The sequence below is a fragment of the Boleophthalmus pectinirostris genome, unplaced genomic scaffold (genome assembly GCF_026225935.1).
Source record: "Boleophthalmus pectinirostris isolate CB_2022bp ecotype Guang Dong unplaced genomic scaffold, ASM2622593v1 HiC_scaffold_11, whole genome shotgun sequence".
Taxonomy (NCBI): domain Eukaryota; kingdom Metazoa; phylum Chordata; class Actinopteri; order Gobiiformes; family Gobiidae; genus Boleophthalmus; species Boleophthalmus pectinirostris.
The window spans coordinates 5,856,307-5,876,777 of NW_026570994.1; the positions used below are offsets into that span (position 1 = coordinate 5,856,307).

Genomic DNA, 20,471 nt, shown 5'->3' on the forward strand with positions numbered 1-20,471 from the left:
TAGACCATGATCCTTTGCTCCATTTCAGTGTAGACTACAAGAAGAAATAACACTTCTAAGCAATTTTAAGGCTTAATTCTCTGGATTAATCTTGGCATTTTAAGAGGAAAAAGTAGAATATTAAGTTTTGTTAGCCTCCACAAAATATCGCAATAAATATTATACCATGAGATGTATATTATGAAAATATTGTGTAAATATTGTAAGAGGTTTGGATATTGTTACATCCCTAATCGTGAGCCTCCCCAACATGTCGTGAGCTTTTCTAAGATATCGCAATAAATATTGAACTGTGCGGTTCATACCGTGACAATATCTTATCATGAGACTTGGATATCGTTCCACCCCTACTGTTCTGTATTATAGAACATCTTACTGTGAGCACAACAGGTAAGCTAAATCTTCTGGTGACAGGTGGGAGCCATGTCCACTTAAAGGTTGTATAGAGGATTTTTCAAGGAACAAGAAATCCAGCGACTGTTTGTCCTTTTTCAAATGTTGCGCATGCGTGAAACCACCCCCCCTCCCCTACAGCTCCTACGTAGAAACGCCTCCTCCCGCCTCCTCCTTTACGCCAGAAACAGGTTTGTTTACAGCCGGTGCTGCACATGACTTGTAAACAACTAACTACAGTGTTGGTTAGGCAAGACGGAGAAGTGAGGAGCGGGGGGAGCGGGTGTGCGGACATTTCGTTCGCGGACGAGAAGTGAGGAGCAGGGGGAAGAGCGGATCGGGCAGCGGGGACAGGAGCAGGAAAGGGGTGCAGAGAAGGTTGCGCGGAGATTCAGTGCGAATGAACTAGCTACAACACGCAGCAGCAAGCGGACTCTTTCTTTGCCTTGAAAATTACGTTTTCAGACATAGGATATCGCTTTCGTGTCCTGAAAAACGTTTGTCTAGCTCTTGGAAATAAAGTACGTTTTCATAATAAGCAGAAGTTTCCTGTCCAGGAGTAATTTGGCGACCAGTGCGTCAGTCTTTAGACCCTGCGTCTGCTTCAGTCGCGCCATCGCTGGAATGAATCTTCAAGAATCACCTTAGTTTGGCTTCGCTGCTTTTCCCCTTGTCTTCTTCTTTCAGCGACCTCAAAAACGGACTTTCTTTTGCGGCTAACTGCTCCTGGATTCTTGTCGCCATTGCAACAAACTTTGTGCGAACTGCGAGGAAGATATAGGTCAAAAAAAAGCCGCTAAGAACTGTTGCGTTGGTGGAGGTAAACAGCGTCTTGCGTCTGTGGACTGCGTGACAGGCGTACGTAAACCACGTACCGGCGGCGCGCAGGCAAGTCAGTTACGCTAGAAACGTAGGGAGATTGATTGACAGCCTGTCAGCTAACAGATAACGAGGCAGTGTCGTTATCTATTGGCAAATGTTTAGCCCCACCACGTCCGGAGTTGATGAATTTTTATTCTCTTTTTTTTGGTCATCATAATTACAAGGCTACTGCACCTCTATAATCTATCATTGACAACTTGAAACAAAAAAAAAATCCTCCATACAACCTTTAAATTCCTTATATTAATAATATGTCACTGTTCTTCTGTAGGATATACTGGTAGTTTACATGGCATGAATTGACATTCATTTATATATTGCTCTAGCCAGTCCAAATTATTTAAAAATGAAAGAAAGAATACTGGCAAAAACTTGTGTTTGTGCATTTTTATGAGCAGAGTTGGGTTGCTAAGGAGGGACCTCATTATAACATAGAGCGTCTACAGCCGCAGCAGCAACAACCAGATCAAGTGGTTAAGGTGCATGCCCACTGCATCTGCCCACTGAGTGGATACGCCCACTACATCTGGATCTGGATCTGTTGTTTTCACAGCAAGATGTTGTGTAATATTTCACTCTAGCTGATTATGCCAAAATGATCCATTGAGTCAGTCCTTATTCTGGTAGCAAATTGTGTGAAATAGATCATTGTACACATTATATAAGACTGTACATGTCTATACAAACTCTACATCCAAGTGTGAAGACACACACAACATTTTGTGCTTGACCATTTTTATTTGTTACAAGACATAGCGATATTGCACCTGTTTATAGGAGTGTCGGAAGCAGCGACCAGATCAAGTCGTTGAGCGTGTTCATGCACTAGTGGTAATGAGCAACGTTTGTTACCTCAAACGCCAGGTCTTTATGGGAACACGTGGGAAATAATATTGCACGATAAAGGTTTAACGCAACAATACAGCTCCGGCAGCTTTGTGTGTTTCTATAGGAAGGACTGGGAGTCAAGAGGGCACGTCCACCATGCTCGCAGATATGACTCCACCTTTACCAGTTAAGATGATCACCAGACAAACCTGAACAACAGACCTCCTCCATCACATTCACTTGGGATTTTTTTTTATTTTTTTTAACTTTAACTTTTACTACTACTAATGAGTACTACTACTAATCCTAATAAGACTACTACTACTACTACTACTACTATTACTACTACTACTACACATCAAGACCTGAATGCCTATGTATCATTGTTTTGGTTTGCAGGCTAACCAGTAAAAGTACTTCACAGTGACAGTTACTTTGGTCTCTGTAGTACACACTTGCATGGACGACAGCAACCTGCAAAACAGAAAGAGACAACCATTTCAGAACAACCATAACCATAAACCATTTCAGCAACAACCATACAAACACAACAACCACAACAACCATCACAACAACCACCACAACCATCCAACATCACAACAACCACAACAACCATCACACAACCATCACAACAACCATCACAACAACCATCACCACCACAACAACCATCACAACAACCATCACAACAACCATCACAACAACCATCAGAACAACCATCAGAACAACCATCACCACAACCATCACAACCATCACAACAACCATCACAACAACCATCACCACAACCATCAGAACAACCATCACCACAACCATCACCACAACCACCACCACAACCATTCAAAATATATATTCTTTCTCTGTCATTGTCCCTTATTTCCACAATATATTTAAAGCCCCATTGTGTAACATTTTAGTCAAAAACATAAACTAAAATAATACAATTTTTGTTTTACTGAGAAAACAAAACTTTAAGGCTTTAATATTCTACAGTATGTCTTACACCATAGACTGTACAAATAAGGACATAGGAAGTGAGCATGACTGTGCTTCTGGTTCCATCGACTGTAGTTCCAAATCACTTTCTACAAAAAAAACGTTGCCCTTCTAACTGCTGCTGGTGTTTTTATTCTACTATTTTGTCCATAAATAAAAAGATTAATAGAAACATAGATCATAGACTTTATATATAAATGGACATATCTAACCCACTAGCTGCCTCATTCCGAATAGGAAGTGTTCATGGGCGCACTTCCGGCTCTATAGACTCTGGCTCCAATTCATTTTCCACTGAAAAATTGTCGCCCCTCTTTCTGTAACTGCTACTGTGAGCCTCGTCATTCTGGTCTTAAAATGCCATCATAACTTCTGTTCTTTTCAAACTATTGTTCAATATATGTTTAAAAATTTAATTAAACTTTTACTATTGACTAAAAAGAAAATAAAGTTTGTATGAAATTGAAATATTGAGTTAATTCAACATACTTTGTCTTTAGGTTAGAACAGATCAGCTTGGCTTGTTCCGGATCCTTTAGCTGCATTTGTTGAAATGTAGAAAATGTTTTTAGCATCTCGATGAATGCTTTTACTGACAGGGTGCGGCGTGCGGGGAGGGTGTCTTGCCTAAAGGAACAGAAGCAGCAGTGAAACATCAGGAGGGGAGATGGAATAGAAGGGGAGGAGAGAGAATCGAACCCACCACTCTTTGTCCTGGTATGGGCAGGAGAGGAACATCTTCTTGTAGATGTCCACAGACTTGGTTCCTATGCGAGGGTGTCTGAAGGCCGATACTGCGCTGTAAAACTGAGTTAAGTTTGTTACTTGTTAATTAAATTTTTTTTTTTTATTTAGCTTTTTACAATTTCAAGACATGTGGACACCAGATATACAAAGCATGATATATGGAGTTTGATAGTTCCTATTTAAAGGTGCATTGTTTAACTTTTACGTTGGAGGGTCCACATAATGCTTGTCTCCATGGAAATGTTATTGCTTTCATTATGTCATTGGGCTGTGGCCCAGGTCGGATGTGCAAGTGTAAGTGCGGAACATAGAACCCTACCCAATCGTGCTTGAGCATGGCACGCTTCTAAAGTCCTAGTGTGAGTGCACCCTTAGATTCAAATCCTCAAAGTATCCACCCTTTGCTTTGTGAACACTGCTGCAAACCCTTGTCCTTCTCTCAATGAGGTTCATGATGAAGTCTCCTGAAATGGTTTTCACTTCACAGAAGTGCCTTCCAAGGGTTAAGAAAGGGTGCAAAGCATTGATAAAAAGCAAAAGGTGGCTATAAAAAACCCCAAAACATATATCTAAGTTTAAGGTACACTTTCCCCATAGGTAAATTTGTCCTCTGCTTTTGACCAATCCTCCAGTGCCACTGGGGCATGTGTCATTCAGAGTTTCTCTAGTGAGAACGTACAATGGAAATAATCATGGAAATAAAGTCGCAACACATACATTTAAAAAGTGTGCCGAACGTTTGACTGGTATTAACCTGCTCTACATGAACCTGGTGTTTTTATTTCACTATTTTGTCCGTAAATATATTTTTATTCCCATTACAGAACTGGGCTGAGTGGAGACATCATGCATTCTTTTGACAATTATTGGCTTTTAAACATGCAGTTGGTCATCTTAGCAATGTCTATGTTTGTCCAACACATTTCCAAGTGAATAGATATCAAAGCCTGTAGAAAGAAATGAAGAGAGTGACGTCACCCATAGCATTGGGCTCCAGTCAAACGAAGTTTATTGAGGCCTGCTTACTTTGCTATAGGGGCACATTTTAGAACCAAATTTTGGAACTGGGAGAAACCCTGGGGAAATTTGTCTGTTATTAATGTTCATTTATTGATTTACGGACAGAATAGTAAAATAAAAACACCGGGATTGTGTATAGTGGGTTAATAAGAACATTTTAAGACCAAAATGACGAGGCTCACAGCAGCAGTTACAGACAGAGGGGTGACAGTTTTTGTTGTTTTTTTTTTTTAATAGAAAGTGAATTTGAGCCAAAGTTGTTGAAGCCAGAAGTGCAACCATGCTCACTTCCTATTTGGGGAGGCCAGCAGGTTAGCTATGTCCACTTATATACACAGTCTATGATAGATGTGCATTAGAGCGCCCTCTGTCAACAGCAATGGGCAGGAACCATTACAATATAACCATATGTTTGTATTGAGACCGATTTTCGAGGTTAAATGAACCAAAGACGTGTGTGTAAAATCCCCAGCACTGACCTCCTGGCACAGATGTGTGAGTGAGGAGTCTCCATACTCCACGTCCATCTCTATGGGGTAACTGAACAGAGCCACACAGCCCCCAGGCCGGAGCACACGATGAACCTCCTCCAGGAAGTGCTCCGGATGGAACCAGTGAGCTGCAGACATGGCTGTGACAAGGTCCACGCTCTCATCGTCCAGCGGGAGGGCATCTGAGGGAGCCAGGCTGTAAATGTGTGATGTTATGTACCAGGAAAGACAGAAGAGAGGTTTTTGGATTGAATTAAATTTTAGTATGTGGCAGTCAAATCCAAATCATCATAATCATCATAATAACAGCTTGTCCTTTAATTATTGTTGTTGTAGTGCAACATTTCATTTAGATTTTCATCATTTCAAAGAGTAAACACACTCCCACGCTCTGTTTGAGCCATTTTATGCAAATCTGAGCCTTGGTCATTTCTCCGTGATTAGTTTGTAGAGTTTGTCTTGTCATATATTTGTCTTTGGTCATATAAATATAGTTTTTTGAACGGATCTTTGTCACGGATGGATCCAAAAGATTCAGGTCTCATAAAAAAGCCAAAAAGTCTCATCACTACTAGGGCTGTTGTGGTTAGGGAATTTCTCCTGTGGTGTGGTATAGCAGCTCAACACCACTGTATGCCGTGATATCGCACCCCCTCCCCCACCCCACTTCCCCTGGAGTTACAATATTTCCAGCGGCTCTGAAAACTCTCTCCGATCATGCACTTAGTCCTGGGTTATCACGGGCACGGGCTGGTAACAGGTGGAATGTTAATGGGTCCGGGCGGGAGCAGGTCTCTAAAAACGGACCTGTGCAGGACTCTGGGTTGGGTCACGTGGGTTAGTTGCAGTAATCGTGGTGGGCTTCTTAGTACCGTGGTGATTCATTTTTGCGGTTATCACGACACCCCTAATCACAACTTCATTCACACTGGTTTCAGTAATCCTCTGTAAAATGTGTCTGAGTCTCAGAGAATTTTGCTGTTTGAATTCACCAGACTGTTGCATCACAGATAGAACTCTTGTTTGTGTAGTCCATAAATTATTCATGCTTTTTATGAATCATCATGTTTCATACCGAAGCATGTCATCTCATGGTGTTCATTACAACTGCATGTGACCATGTTCAAACATGTCCATTGTGAGCAGTAAGATATCAGAATAATAGAAAAACAAACTAAAGTGCAGAGTAGTTTTTGTGTTTGTGTTTAGTAGGAGAGATGTCCTGTCCATGACGGAGCTCTTCTGAGGAGCTCTTGAAGTAACAGTTGGCCACATGTTTGACAAAGACTGATCAGAAACCACAGTAATTGTAGAAAGTCACTTATAATGAAACATGGAGTGTACAGTGGACAAAGATGGTTCACCTGTACGTGACGTTTGGAGGCTGCTGATTGAGTCGCGCATTTTCCAGTTGGGCGGGGCTTATGTCTGTGCCCACCACTCGGGTGAAATGTGGTGCCAGCAGCACTGTGCCCTGTCCTGAACCACAGCCCACATCCACTGCCAGCTCCAGAGGGAAGGGCATCTGGGAGAAAGCACAGAAGTGGATGGAGGATTTAAATATTAGATTTCATAGACTTTTCAAGCTTTCTAAAGGCTGGGATCGTTCTGTGCATTAGCTCCAGTGGGTTTTCAGTGGGAGAGTTAGCATTGTCACAACCAGGACTAAAACCAGGAATTACTGATACTTTTCAGCCGATGTCATCAACATTCCCCGGGGTTGTGACACTAACTGTAGGTACTGCTCTGTTATTCAAGTTAGACTTTATCTCATCTTTATTTTAACATAATCTGACCAGAAAGAGCTGACTTGGTTGGAACTACAACAGGTGATCTGATTTTGCTGTTCTCTCACATAAAAGTACAGTCACAAGTTAGCTGGTGTTAGCCAACAGTTTTTCAGTTCCTCACTCTCACTTAAATAGGACCATGAATACTTGTGTTTGAACTAAGGGACCTGAAAATGTGTTGTTTAAATCCATTTTGTATTTTTTTTTCTTCAGTTTTGAGAAAAAAACTCTTATCTTAAAAATTGTTTGTCTGTGTTTGCTGATGTGTATTGTGTCACCATGGTAACTGCTGAACATTCTGCACATAGAGATGCATGTAAAACAGCCCCAGCGTGATGCCACTGAAAAGTATCAGTAACAATTGTACATTGTTCCCTTGTTCAAACATTAAAAAAACCTTCACTCAGCACTTGATTGTGGTAAGATATGATTGTAGCCACATCTGACCTGGGGTGGACTGATGGAAGTGAGACTGCCAATCTCACACCACACTCACTCACACACACTCACACTCACACTCCACATTCAGACTAGGCAATGTGGATGAAGTGTCTTGACACAACAACACTTTCTGCCACTGTGCCCCACCATTACATCTGATTTTTTTGAGTAGTCCCCCATCCAAGTAGTGACCAGGCCCAGACCTGCTGAGCTTCAATCTGATGAGACTGAGTTTTGACAAGGAGGTTTGGTCACATTGTGTCCTGTCATATAAATGCATATTTAAAGAGCCCGTCTTTAAACGGCTCTTTGATATGAATGGATTCAGAAGAGCCAAAAAGTCCCATCACTACATCACTCACACTGGTGTCAGTAATCCTCATCACCATGATTCATGCTTAAGCATGTCGGACATCACATGGTGTTCATTACAGCGGTGTATTTATAGGATCATGTTCAAACATGTGGGTTGTTCAACAGCATGAGTTTATTTTCCCAGGATATCCCTCTTGTTAACAACCACATCAAGTGAAAAAGGTCGTCTTCAGTTAGCAGGTTGGCTTTTTCAATTCAAACAAACCCATGAAACTCACTCTTTCTTTCACGTAGTTCATAATGGTGTGGACCATCTCATGAGGAACTGGTCTGTACTGGAGGTATGCACAAGCATGCTGTCTGTCCCCGAAAAGACTCACGGTGGCCATCTTGGCACTGTCCAGTCCTCCTGCCAGAGGAACAAGCATTAAGAGATTATCAGCAAGCGACGAGCGTCCTACCCTGTGACGAGCGTCCTACCCTGTGACGAGCGTCTTACCCTGTGACGAGCGTCTACCCTGTGACGAGCGTCCTACCCTGTGACGAGCGTCCTACCCTGTGACGAGCGTCCTACCCTGTGACGAGCGTCTTACCCTGTGACGAGCGTACCCTGTGACGACCCTGTGACGAGCGTCCTACCCTGTGACGAGCGTCCGAACCTGTGACGACCTGTGTCCGAACCTGTGACGAGCGTCCGAACCCTGTGACGAGCGTCCGAACCTGTGACGAGCGTCCGAACCCTGTGACGAGCGTCCTACCCTGTGACGAGCGTCCTACCCTGTGACGAGCGTCTTACCCTGTGACGAGTGTCTTACCCTGTGACGAGTGTCCTAACCTGTGACGAGCGTCCTAACCTGTGACGAGCGTCCGAACCCTGTGACGAGCGTCTTACCCTGTGACGAGCGTCCGAACCTGTGACGAGCGTCCGAACCTGTGACGAGCGTCCTAACCTGTGACGAGCGTCCTAACCTGTGACGAGCGTCCTAACCTGTGACGAGTGTCCTAACCTGGCTCACAGTAGAATGACACTTTATATGTGTGTCACTCTGAACTGAGTTCTACACATTATTAATCTGCAACGGCTCTGACTGAGAGAGATTGGAAAATGCAGAGCGTCATGATGAATATTGGAATCTGGTTTGTCACATAAACTGATTCCCCCTGCATGTTTTTCACAAATGAAATAGTCTATTGATGCAAAATAGACTGAAGTCCAACTGTTTGCATCTTTGCACCACCATGTTTGTTTTAGTTTGGGCACTTTTGGCTTCCACACAAACCTCAATGCTGCGATGTGATTGGTCCACCCGCTACACCGCAAAAACTAAAATCTAGCCAAGTTAAGATGAGTTAATTTCACTCGACAAGAATTAAATTATCTGCCAGTGGAACAAGACTTTTTTTACTTAAAATATAAAAATTCAACTTGCTACACTTAAAATAAGAAAAACAACATTTTGCACTTAAAATAAGAAACTAAATCGAATGTTTCTTGAATTAAGAAAAACACAATTATTCCATTGGTGGATAATTTGACTTGTCAAGTAGAATCTACTCAAATAAAGTCAAATGTTCTTAATATAACTTTTAAAAAACTTATCTAGATAGTGTATTTGCGACGTTATTTGGTTTACTAACATATAAAATTAATATAAAAATGAAATTACCTCTTTTATGATGTGAAAGTGCCTCAGGAGCAAGCAACCCAAATGACTTTCCAAAAACAATAAACGTATTAAGAATAAACCTCTAGGCTCTAGGTGATAGTAAGTGTACTGGGAACAGGCACAAGCCACGCCCCCTCTCCCTCAGGAGGTTAAACCTGTGTGCTCTTCTACAGACATTAAATGCAGGTTTTCAGACTAATGAAACAACATATATTACCTAAGATTAAATACCATATTTTCTGGGCTATTAGGCACTCTGGATTATAAGGTGCACTGTCATTAAATGGTCTATTTTCAAACTTTTTTTCACAAATAAACCGTACTGGACTTTAAATGAAACACAACAGTGTGGATGGGTCAGTTGGACTTTGTTTGGTGCGTTCACGGTGACTCTGGGCTTTGTTCAGTTGTGGCGTGTAGGGAGGGTGCTGTCTGGGACACGCTGGATTGTCGGCGTGTTCGCGGTGACTCAGTTGTGTCTAGAAGCGGCACATTGCACTCGCTTTTTCGGTTTGTTCCGCCGTTCCGTTCCTCGTCGGCGTGGAGTGATGAGTGTGTGTGTCTGTGGGTGTGTTTCGCTGCTCGGTCGCTGTCTGCTCCGTGTGTGTTTGCATGCGGTGTGGATGGTGCGGGTTTGTAGTTTACTGAAGTCACCCGAGTGGATTCGTGTATAGAGCGCTCTGGATTGTGGGGCGCGCAGTCATTTTTCGAGGTGGTTAGAGGCTTAAGAGCGCGCCTAATAGCTTGGAAAATACGGTAGTTATCATACTTTTACAGTGGCAGGTTGTGGGGAAAAAAATCAAGAAGAGCATAAAAATACAGCGAGATCGGAGTTTTAAAACGGAATATGTTAACGTACTGTATGCATCATCTGCTGTCTGCGTAAACCCAGACAGTAAAACTATAAACTTGCCAAACTACCAAAAAATTATTTGGTAAAATCTGAAATATTGTTACTTTGAAGAGGGGGTACTGTCAGCTTCTCCTGGAGGCAGCCTAAACAGAAGATCTTAAGAAAGAGACTTGCAGAGTTAGAAAAGTCTCTTTATTTGAGTCAGGCAGATACAGGTCTCAAGATTCAAGTTGATTCAGTATGATTTTGCCTACGCGGCGTCTCTCAGTGCGTCGGTCGTCCCTCGACAACGCGGTCGGCGTTCCCCCACTGATGCACAGAAAAACTGGATGCCTTTTATACCAGCATAACTGTTGAGTTAACATCTTCATGGAAAAATACACAGCAGTTTTGTCCCAACACGTGTCCCATAACAGACTGGCAGATGCTAAAGGTTGGAGACACACCCCTTATCTGTCCCATATACATTCACCATTGACATCATATCCCAACCCCATTGACACTCCAAAGTCCAAAAACATACACAGCGTGTCAAGGAACACAGAGATTAATTACAGGGCATATTAACATATGAATGAAACTTTAAAAACACAGGGTAGAAACCCACAGTACTATGCAAAATACATTTTTGGAGCTTTCTACCATGTTATAACATTCCATCATCAGAAACATGCATGGAGAGGTTTTAAATGTCATCCATGTGTGTTTGGCCCCATCCACACTAGGGATGGCTTTCAATTAAATTTTCTTAATCGATCGTCGGGAGAATTAACGATCTATTGTTGATTATAATCATTAACGTTTTTATATTAAAATGATCATTATTATTACTATCTGCACTACTAATCTGCATAAATAAATTCAGTTTTACTACATATAAACCGTAACCACTCTAGAGCCACATCAGCCCGTTTGACATTATAATGTGTTGCGCAACTCTCACAGAAACAAAACTTAAAACTGCATGGCTAATTTGCATAAACTAAGAGAAGGAAAAACAGCTCTTGTGCGCTGAAGCGGTTCAACTTCTGTCGGATTAAAAGACATGACTCAGTGGAATACAGGTTAGTGTGACCATATTTGCATTTGTCAAAACCAGGACACCGTACGGGGGGTGGGAGGTGGGGCCTCGTCATCGACATTGCGCTACTCTCACCTGGCAAAACTTTTTAATGTTTTTCTGTGAGCTTTGAGGTCCCTGGCACCGCCACTGGACACCGAAACATATGTGCCTGTTTTGTACACTGTGCACATGGCCTCCCACTTCTCTCGACGGGGACGGAAAACGGGGAATTTCTTGTACAAGTCATCGTTAAATGCGCATTTGCGCTTTGGCATGTTGCAGGCTGACCGACTGTTTGTGTCTGCTCGCTCCTTCTGAATGCACAGAGAGCTACAAGAGATGCTCAGTTTAATGGCCCAGTGAAAGGTAATGAAAACCCGGACATTTGCATCCCTTTGTTAAAAAAAAACAAAAACCCAGACAACCAGGACAGGACATGGAAAAACTGACATTTGGTCACCCTACGCTACACACAGCAACCTACATTCGGTTTGTCGATTAAAAATGAACGTAATTGACAAAATTCTTAATGATCAATTATCAATTAGTCGACTGATCATGCCCATTCCTAGTCCACACTAGTATGTATTAGTGTCGTTTTCGTTGCAGATGGAGTGTTCGTTCACACTAATCCGATTGAAAACGGCTCCAGAGATGGAACGATTTGGTGCCGCCAGCTCCCACGAATTCATTTGAATACAGATCTGATCCGGCACTGTGTGGACACCTGAAAACACTGATACTCTGTAGGTCTATGCACCACAAAGTAATTCGCCGCCAAAACGCTAAGAGGCTAGAATATATGTCCAATCATATATACCGTCTGTGTGTACGACCTACAGACCAATAATCTCTGAAAAGTTTCACATGAACCATCTCCAATGCAACAGAAACACAGAACAGACTCACCATCAGCAGAACACCCCTCTGTCACAGACAGAACACTCATATTCCAGTCCTTTAGTCCGACAGAAGCTGAACCGCATCAGTGCACAATATCGAGCTGTTTTTTGAGCGCACAGTTTATGCAAATTACCCATGTGGTTTTAAGTTTTGTTTCTGTAAAACGTAAACAAATATGCTCAAAGCTGCGTGGATAGGGAAGGCTTGCGGACACAAACGACATGTGTGGACACAGATCGTTTCCGATACGGTGATACGTGGATTCGTTTCAGTGTAAACGGGGTCTTTAAGTAATTTAGCGATCTCTACATGTGGAATGTTCAGCAGTTACCATGGAAATACACACAGTATGAGTATCAATAAATGAAAGATAATTTATACTATTATGCTATACTATTTGTACTATGGGACATTCTTGACAAGCGACTGACTTGTCTAGAAAAAGTTACACAGTGCGTCTTTAAATAAAATTCTGTGCGGCAGTGAATTACATGGGAAATGATTGTAACATCAGCTTTTATTACATCTAGAGAATTATTTTTCAGTTATTACATACACATCATATTAAGATTTTAATATAGTTTAGTGTTTTCATATTAACTCGATAAAGGAATGTTTGATTTCAGAGCACCAGTCTAGTTCTTCGTGTTCCACAATCAGAACCAGACGGGCCCACGCAAATATCAAGGTTTGCATCCGACCCAGTAGAAATACTTTGTAACCAAGGTAACTTCAGTTTCAGGAGAGGATACTTGCAAAACATCCAGTAACCTACAAAAAAAGAGAAAGAGAAACACAATGGATCATATGTTAAGAGTTTGTACAGACAGTCATTGCAACTTGTAATGAATCCAGTTTTCATTTTTCCCAATTGTGACCCCTGGTGGTGGGAGTTGGTATTTTTTGAATTGTCAAGTAATCTTTTCATATGAACTTTTTTTAAAGATCCTAATATGATGCAAAATTGGACTCTTTAAGCCATTTTATAATGTTGTTACCTCCTCAAAAACAGACCTGGACTTGTTTTCTTTCATTCACTTTTGAGTAATCCTGCATTATTAGGCTCTGTTTATATGATGACGATCTGAACAGAAGACACAAAAGTGGCGTTGTGTCTTCACTTTTTATTCCATATTTAGACGAGTGTTTTCGGGAGGAAATCTGTGTGCATACGGTGACGCAAAAGTGTGTGGAATTCGATTGTGTATACATGCCAGGCAGCTCGGTGGTGACACTAGGTGGTGATGTATGTGACATAAACACGTACACGATGTGAGCAGATCTGACCAGAGTTTTGCATCTTGGGCAGTGTAGACAGAAACTCTACGGCGAAGTGTATTCAACTTTTCCTCTCTGGAGGGTGGTTTTAGATTTTTGCGTTTTTAAGCCCCAAAAACACTGTCACTGACTAAACGAAAGGCACTTCTGATAAAATATTGTTATTTTTACCCCCAAGCGAGCTCGTGTAAACAGGCCCTTAGTCAGTCTACATCTCCAAAGCTCAAAATGAAACTGATCCACCTTGTGATGTCACGAAGAGGTAGTATTCAAGTTAACAGCTCCTTTTACCTTTAGCAGAGATCGGCAATTCCAGGGCTAAAATTACCCAAGTGATTCTAATGAAAGTGCATGGAGTTTAAAAGCAAATTGACGCACTTTTGTATTACCACATGATATCACAAGATGGAACAGTGTTTTCGATTTGAGAGAAGGACTCGGCCTAAATATGCAGGGTTTGTGTGCTCCAGGTAGGGTTGGGTGGTAATACAGTATTACGGTATAACGTGGTATCAAAAAGTAGCAACGGTGTCATTTAAAAAATCTGCAGTGCATAAGGAATAAAATATAATTTATTGATGCCTAAATTTGTTTGCTCAGCATGAATGAATGTGTGGTTGTATTTTCAGTATAATGCTATCATGATGTAAAACTAATAGTGTCTATAATGTTTCTTTTAACTGCGTGGAGAGATGACGTTCGATTAGTTTTCGTTCCGTTGTACACACGCTGACGCGTTGTGTAGTCACAGGTCAGCAGAAGTTCACTGTCTGAATGCATGTTTTATACACCTGAAATCCAGTAAATGCAAGATATGTTGTTTAAAGCCATACAGTGTAACATCTCCTTGGATCTCTCAACAGGAAAGTTACACATGAAGCTTTAAATAATCAAGAACAGAAGCCTGACAAAGCTTTAGAAAGAAAAACAGAAAGGACACTTGTTTTGTGTCCTGGGTGTAAAGTTGACACGTTAACTCAGTCCTTCAGTGTAATAACTTACCTTTTGCGTACACGATTGCACATTTCTTGGGCTTCTTGGGGATTATCTTCTTTGCATTTCCGATACGGACTGAAAGTTTCCACCAAGTTGATGTAGCCATTCACAGTGGTGGCTCTCCTCACCTCCAGACCCTCGTGCCTGTATACATAAAGTACTTTCACATATGAGAGTGTGTTTTTATGAATCGTGGACAAACGTAAGGATGGATAGACGCGTACCATTCTTTGTCCGGATGGGGCCAGAGGTTGAACATGTCTTTGTAAATCTGCATAGAACTGGTGCCAAGATGGGGGTTTCGATATGGGTGCAAATCGGTGTAAAGCTGAGAAATAAATACAGAAAGTATTAGTGGTGTAATGGTACACAAAAGTCACGGTTTGGTGCATACCTTGGTTTTAAGGCCATGGTTCTGTTAATTTTCAGTACAGTATGGGCACAAAATACAAAACCATTTGCTTGTTGTTTATTTGTGTGTTTATTAAACCAACAATTTGTTTGAATATTATACAAGCGGTCCCAGTATGAAGTTTTACTCAATCTTCATATTTTTGGTCAGAAAAAAAAACCAACTTGTCCACATTGTCTGTAGTAAGTGCAGATTTGCTGCAGTTACAATGTCTCCAGCGGTTGGGAGGGAGGGGGCAAAAATGAGGAAAGGGGTGCAATTACTGTAGTTTTGTGAGGATTTACGTGGTTTGGGGGACGTATTTAAGGCCGGGGGCAGTTGTTGCAAAGGCGGCCATCCTAACTATAAAGCGCTGCGGGAAACAATGTCCCAATCATGCACAAGTTCCCTCGTGAATATTAAAGAGCAGAGCCTCTGTGTAGCTGCACATGTAGTGGTGGACAAAAACACAGCCCTGCACCAAACCAAATGTCCCGTACCAAAAGGGTTTGGCATGAATATATGTACATATGTTACACCCCTAGAAATGATGTTTCTGTTCTGGGCATGTCCCACCAGAAGGAGGCCCTGGGGAAGACTCAGGACACGCTGGAGGGTCGATGTCTCTGGGCTGAGAACGCCTCAAGGTCCTCTGGGAGGAACTGGAGGAAGTGTCTGGGGAGAGGGAAGTCTGGGAGTCCCTGCTTAGACACACGACCCTGCCCCGGATAAGTGGAAGAAAATGAATGGATAACAAGAAAGTTCAATGTAACAATAGTTTTCTGGCACATTTTGTTATTTGAGGTAGCTTATTGGATTAGAAATACTTTATTATACCGAATTAAATGAATTATTAATAAAGTATCAGAAGCTCAGTCACACTGGAGGAGCTTGGAGTAGAGCCGCTACTCCTCCACAACAGGTGTTCCGGGCGTGTCATAGCACAATATACACAATAGCACAATATGTCTTCTTTAATGGTTTATGGATTAGCTTCAGTTTCAGTTCAATAATTTACTGCTCCAAATGTGAGCCAGCCTTTGACTAAGACTGGCTGCATGATAGATGGCTACAGTATAGTTCAGTTTTCAGATATCTGTTGTGTAAAGTAATCCTCACCATGTGGATTACTTTACTGGTTAAAGCTCTCACCTCCATGCAGACTTGTCTGAGTTTGTCGGTAAAGTCTCCAAGTTCCAGATACATGTCCAGGCCGTAGGAGAGCAGAGCCACACAGCCCCCGCCCCTCAGCACACGTCCCACCTCCTGCAGGAAGCGTGGCCGGTCGAACCAATGAGCAGCCGTCATGGAGGTCACCAGGTCCACTGAGCCGCTCTCAAAGGGGAGTTCCTCTGCTGGACACTGCCTGCCATATTGTAAAATCTGTTAAAATCAGTCCTGTATTACACAAAATAGACTCTTGTGAGCTGAAGCCACGTTATAATATTGCTGCTTCATCAAAAACAGACCCGGAATTGAGTTTTGTTTGAACAAACCGTTAGTATTAATCTGCAGAGCTGCAGTGCAGACAGACATGCGCGCTGTGTTCCTCATTTCGTTAAGCTCCCATTACACAGCAGACCAGTGTCTATCTCATGCTCTCCCCATCCCACAGCAGTCCGCTCCTGCGTCTTTCACCTGAGGTATGAGTTTCCACCGCTGCTACCGCTGACCGCTCACATTCTTGTCTTACAGGTGTTCATTTGGTCCCACACAGGTGGATGTCTCGAGGATTATGGAATACATTTATTGTCATATAAATGTTTCTGATGTTACCGCTTTGAGACATGGTTTAAACCAATAACACACAAGTTGGGGGACTGCACCACCTGCATTTGTCCCGCACAAGTGACTGATATGCACCATGAGCACAGAGCAGGATGTGCAGGTCTGTACAGCGCAGTGCTCATGTGCATCATACATCTCTAAGCCACTGTACAAAGCTCTACTGACCACTGCTGCCAAGAGAGCAGCACGTACAAAACATGCATCTGCTCCACTGTCACAGCCCCGAGCAGTGAATGCACGCGCTGATCTTTGTCAGAGTTCAGCTGTGAGAATGTGAGGAAATCGACATTGCAGCATTAAAACCACAGACAGGGTAAGAAAACAGACTTTAGGACATTGCTGTAAACGGCTTCATGTGAATGAGCAGCTTTTGGTGGAACTTTGTTCACAAGGTGGAACAAAGTGTTTTCAGTTTGAGACAAGAATTCTGCCTAAATCTGCAGGGTTTGTGTGTTAAACATGTGTGAATGAAACAAAACACATCTCCAGGTCTGTTTGTGATGAGGAAACAACATTATGACATAGATCAGATAATAATAGTAATATGGGCTTTTTAGTATCTAGAACGATATAAAAGTTGTGTACTTGTATGTAACGTTGTCACACTTGCGTGCGTACTGGAGCTGGGCGGGGCTTATGTCCGTGCCAACGACCTGGTTGAAATACGGCGCCAGGAGAACGGTGCCCTGACCCGACCCACAGCCCACGTCTATGGCTAGTTTAGCGGGCAGCGCCATCTGCAGGAGGAACAAGGGAACAGTTTGTCAATATATGATATGAACTAATACAAATTCACCACACCACTTATAATCTAATATGACCAAATCGCACCAAGTTTTGTCCATGGAACTATCTCTTGTTTCTCAAAAACAGTGATTGTTTTTGCATACTTTTTTGGATCAGCCGTTTGTCCAGGACGCTCCAAAATAGTACAATGTTCAGTTAAATCCATGTGTAAATGAGTTACCTCAAATTAGATTTTTAAATTTTTTTTTCCCCAAGTCTCACCTGGCAACACTCAGCTGTTCACTGGATCACTGGTTGAAGATGAAAATGCTAATATTTGAATTTTTAAGTCTAGTTTTAAGATACACATTTATTATCTGGCTTTTATCACTGTGCGAGTTGTTTGGTCCTCTGTGACTTTTCTTTGTTTATATCACATTTTAATACGATTTTTATTAATTTTGTAGTTTTAACCATTTTTAACTTTATGTATTTTAATGCTTTTTATGTATTGTTTTTATTGTGGATTGGAATTAAGTCAGAGTACCATAACCCATCCACCCATTTTCTTCTGCTTATCCAAGGCAGAGTTTAAGCAGGGACTCTTAGAATTTCTACTCCCCAGACACTTCCTCCAGCTCCTCCAGGGGGGCCAGGCCAGCTGAGAGACATAGTCCCTCCTGGGTCTTCCCCGGGGCCTCCATCTGGTGGGACATGAACACCACCAGAGGGAGGTTCTCAGGAGGCATCCAGAACAGATGCCTGAGCCACCTCAGCTGCTCCTCTCAACGTGGAGGAGCAGCGCCTCTACTCCGAGCTCCTCCCCTGTGACTCAGCTCCTCACCCTATCTCTAAAGGAGCGCCCAGACACCCTGCGGAGGAAACTCATTTTGACCGCTTGTATCCACAGTCTCGTCCTTTCAGTCATTACCCCAAGCTCATGACCAGACCACCACAACCAGTATTTTACTTATTATTTTTATGTAATACAAATTTATTTATTTATGCACTGGATTTTTCTTTCCTTTTTTAAAATTTCTCACACTTTTTTTGTGTGTTTTTTTTTTTTTCTTCTTCTTTGTCGTTACTCAAACAACTTAATCACTCTGTTGTTTCTATGTTTCTCCACCAGATGGAGCTATTTTTCCACATTCAGAAGATCCTGTCACAAATGTACACATTGATATGGAAAGAATGGAATGAGAACAGAGTTGGTTAAAGTGCATATACACATTTTTCATATTGTTCTAATTCAGACTTTGGTGCGATACAACCTGTGGTCAATATTTATTGTAGTTTTCGTCCATTTTTTTTTTATGACTGTTTAAACATTGTTGTAACTAAATCAAGGAGCTGTCATTTATTTCCATATGTCAAACAGTAACTTGAGCTTTGGTCCTTTTTTACACTATTGTTGCTGGGTAACAGTTAGGAAATTAAGTCTATGTTTGTTGTATCTGCTGCCTGTGTCCAAACAGAAATAAAATTATAAACTTCAAAAAAATTGACCTCCAACCTTGATTTAACCTGAAACCTTTATTGTGCATGTTTTAGTGGGAGGGGAAACAAAAAACATCCAGGCACAGAGATAACAACCCTGCACAGAAAGGCCCTCGCTGGAGTCAAACCCAGGAAAAACGTTAAAAGCATACTACAAAAAAGCAAAATGGGCTTACACAGACATAATGTGTGTTCCCTACTGTTTTTGTTTCTACAGCTGCCCAGAGAGGCCAAAAAGGAGCTTCAGAAGAATGGACCAATGAGAAAAGTCTTGAGAAATAATTCTATAGACCACATCCAAATACATTTTTTGTAAATCAACAATGTGACGGGATTTCAGCTTCACGTCTCCAGGTAGGTCCTTCTCATGTCTTTCTGTATCATTTTCCAAAATTATGCAAATTCACGTTTTCAAATTCCATGGTAAACATTCAAATATAATTTCTACTTCCAAGAAAAGTAATGTCTATTTAAACTTCATTGATGTTATAATTTTATGTTTTGGTTCTGTAGATTTAGAAAAATGGTTATCAAAGTTGGGCCCCTAAAGGTTGAGTTGAGTTTTAAATCAACTTTACAGAAGATATTTGTTTATATTTCCCATTTGTTTACATAGTTTTAACTCATCGGGATCACGAAATATTTTTTTATCTGCACGTTAAGACGCTGGTAACACAGGTTTAGTCATAATTGCAGTACCTTTTTTAAACTAAAAGTGCAGGCTACATTCAGTGCTGCACAGTTTTTGTCAACTTTACTTTGATAAATTGCGAGTTAAACCACATAAATGAAGAACTTCTCCAGCTCTGGTTTCCTCACCCTTTTCCTGAGCAGCTCCATGATGTGGCTCACCACTTCGTTGGGGGTGACTCTGTATTTGAGGTAGTCTGCAGCATGATCCTGGTCCTCGAACAGTCGCACGGCCATGTTGGTGCTGTGAGTGCCCAGTGTGACAGAGTGCACTTAAAGCAGCCGGACTCCTCCTCTAACAAACTGTGGCGAGCTCGTGCCAAATGGGGCGTGAACTAAAGTTATTCATCCACTTTCCCGAGGCCAGAACTGCAGGAGGCCCGAGGAGTTAAAGGGACAGGACAAGGAAGGAAATGGGCAAAGTACTACTCAAGAAAAAGGAAGTGCAAGAGGAACTGTAGATGTGACGCCAGATTTACAATATGAAGTTAAAGCTGCATTATGGAACTTTTCTGGTTCTGCCAAATCACTTCATATTGTCAACATAAAACTTTTGCCACTTTAGACTTACAGAAAGAAGAGGAACTAATACCTTTACTCAAGTAAAAGTACTGTTACATTTTACAATATATTACTCGAGTACTGTTATGCTGTACAATATATTAAGTAAGAGTACTGTTACACTGTACAACAATGTATTAACATGTTTCATTAGTTTC

The 20,471-nt window shown here is 41.7% G+C and overlaps 2 protein-coding genes across 2 annotated transcripts; both read right to left on the bottom strand.

Annotated features, from left to right (window-relative positions):
- Window positions 1–2,483: 2,483 nt before the first annotated feature.
- On the bottom strand, window positions 2,484–8,286 carry LOC110170910 (uncharacterized). The gene is made up of 6 exons (XM_020936595.2): window positions 8,176–8,286; window positions 6,716–6,876; window positions 5,340–5,547; window positions 3,797–3,900; window positions 3,583–3,720; window positions 2,484–2,577 (listed from the first exon to the last, which is right to left on the bottom strand). Exons 1-6 carry the CDS (start codon window positions 8,284–8,286, stop codon window positions 2,484–2,486), a joined length of 816 nt encoding a protein of 271 aa, XP_020792254.2.
- Window positions 8,287–12,626: 4,340 nt separating this feature from the next.
- On the bottom strand, window positions 12,627–20,099 carry LOC110170906 (uncharacterized). The gene is made up of 6 exons (XM_020936591.2): window positions 19,882–20,099; window positions 17,422–17,573; window positions 16,201–16,414; window positions 14,882–14,985; window positions 14,664–14,801; window positions 12,627–13,154 (listed from the first exon to the last, which is right to left on the bottom strand). Exons 1-6 carry the CDS (start codon window positions 19,987–19,989, stop codon window positions 13,067–13,069), a joined length of 804 nt encoding a protein of 267 aa, XP_020792250.2. The 5' UTR covers window positions 19,990–20,099; the 3' UTR covers window positions 12,627–13,066.
- Window positions 20,100–20,471: the final 372 nt, after the last annotated feature.